At 45.8% G+C, this 1596-nt stretch overlaps 1 protein-coding gene across 1 annotated transcript; it reads right to left on the bottom strand.

Annotated features, from left to right (window-relative positions):
• Positions 1-278: 278 nt before the first annotated feature.
• LOC130885910 (olfactory receptor 2B2-like) lies at positions 279-1220 on the bottom strand. Its single transcript, XM_057787756.1, has one exon. It carries the CDS (start codon positions 1218-1220, stop codon positions 279-281), a length of 942 nt encoding a protein of 313 aa, XP_057643739.1.
• Positions 1221-1596: the final 376 nt, after the last annotated feature.

Here is a 1596-nt window from a genome sequence, read left to right on the forward strand (position 1 = left end):
TCAAGGGTAGGGGGCAGACAGCAAATACAAAAGGATGGGGAGATGAATGGGATCAGGATACAAGACATGAAATCCACAAACAATCAATACAAAGTTTATTTTGAAGAAAAAGCCAGGGCTTGTGAAATGAATATATTTAGCAAGCAGAACAATAATATGGGTTTCTGTCAACAAGATTTTATTTGAGGAGGATCATCATAATAGTTCTACAGGCAAGAGAACAGTATAATTTATCAGGCTTTAAAATCTTATATCAATAAGGTTATCATTTGTAGTACTTATTTTGTAGCCAAGAAGACCCTGGCCACCAACCTCTTAAAAGCTCCCTTTACTTCTTTGTTCCTAAGTGTGTAGATGAGGGGGTTCAGCATGGGTGTGATGATCCCATAAAAGAGGGACACCATTTTCCCTCTGTCCTTGGAGGCAGGGGACGGTGGCTGCAGATACATGTAGATGGCAGTACCGTAGAACAGCACCACCACAATTAGGTGGGAGCCACATGTCCCAAATGCCTTCCGCCGACCTTCAGCTGACCTGATCCTCAACACTGCTTGGACAATAAAAGTATATGATATGAATATAAGAGTCACGGGTATTATAAGGAAGATAGCACTTACTAAAAATAATTCAACTTCAATTGTTGTGGTATCCACACAGGACAACTTGAGCAGGGCAGGAATCTCACAGAGGAAGTGATCAACTTTTTTGTGACCACACCGTGGCATCCCAAGGGTCCATGTGGACTGCAATACTGAGTTGCTGAAGCCACTGATCCAACACACAGCTGCCAACTGCAGGCAGCGCCTCTGGTGCATGATGACCGAGTAATGGAGAGGCCGACAGATGGCTACAAACCTGTCGAAGGACATGACGCCCAGAAGAAAGCATTCAGTGCAACCCAAGGCCAGGAAAATGAAAAGCTGGATCACACAGCCTCCATAGCTGATCACCTTCCGGGAGCTGCAGATGTTGACGAGCATCTGGGGGACTGTGCTCGTGGTGTAGCACAGGTCCAGCAGGGACAGGTTCGTGAGGAAAAAGTACATGGGGGTGTGGAGTTTGGAATCCAGGCGGGACACCAGAATTATCGTCATATTCCCAAAGATGGTCAGGATGTAGGACACCAGAAACACTACAAAGAGTGGCAGCTCCAGCCATGGCCGATCTGAGAACCCTAAGAGGATGAACTCCTCTGAGATGCTCTCATTCGCCAGAGTCATGGTAAAGGTGCAGTCTCCGGGTCCCTGGAACACAAAGGGTTAGTAAGCCGGTGAACATGTTTATTGACCGCGACAATTAGATATGAAGTGACAATGCCAGAGCATTTCCTGCATTTCCAAACTGATCCTGTTAGTGTGGAAACCGTGTTGATAAAAGGTTTAGCGTCTGTCAAACCTCCCACAGGTATTCATGGATTCCTAACAGTTTTTAACACAGCGATTTCGAGTTTGCAGCACTGAGTCCATTTCTATAGTCACAGAGCTTCTCCTCTGTGTTTGCCTGTCCTGTGGACGGTTGTTCTGGGGTCTTTCTACCTGGGCATGTGCTGTTGGGGGAACAGAGATATTGCTCCTGTTATTTGAATTCATTTAAGTT

The sequence above is a fragment of the Chionomys nivalis genome, chromosome 13, assembly GCF_950005125.1.
Source record: "Chionomys nivalis chromosome 13, mChiNiv1.1, whole genome shotgun sequence".
NCBI classification, from domain to species: domain Eukaryota; kingdom Metazoa; phylum Chordata; class Mammalia; order Rodentia; family Cricetidae; genus Chionomys; species Chionomys nivalis.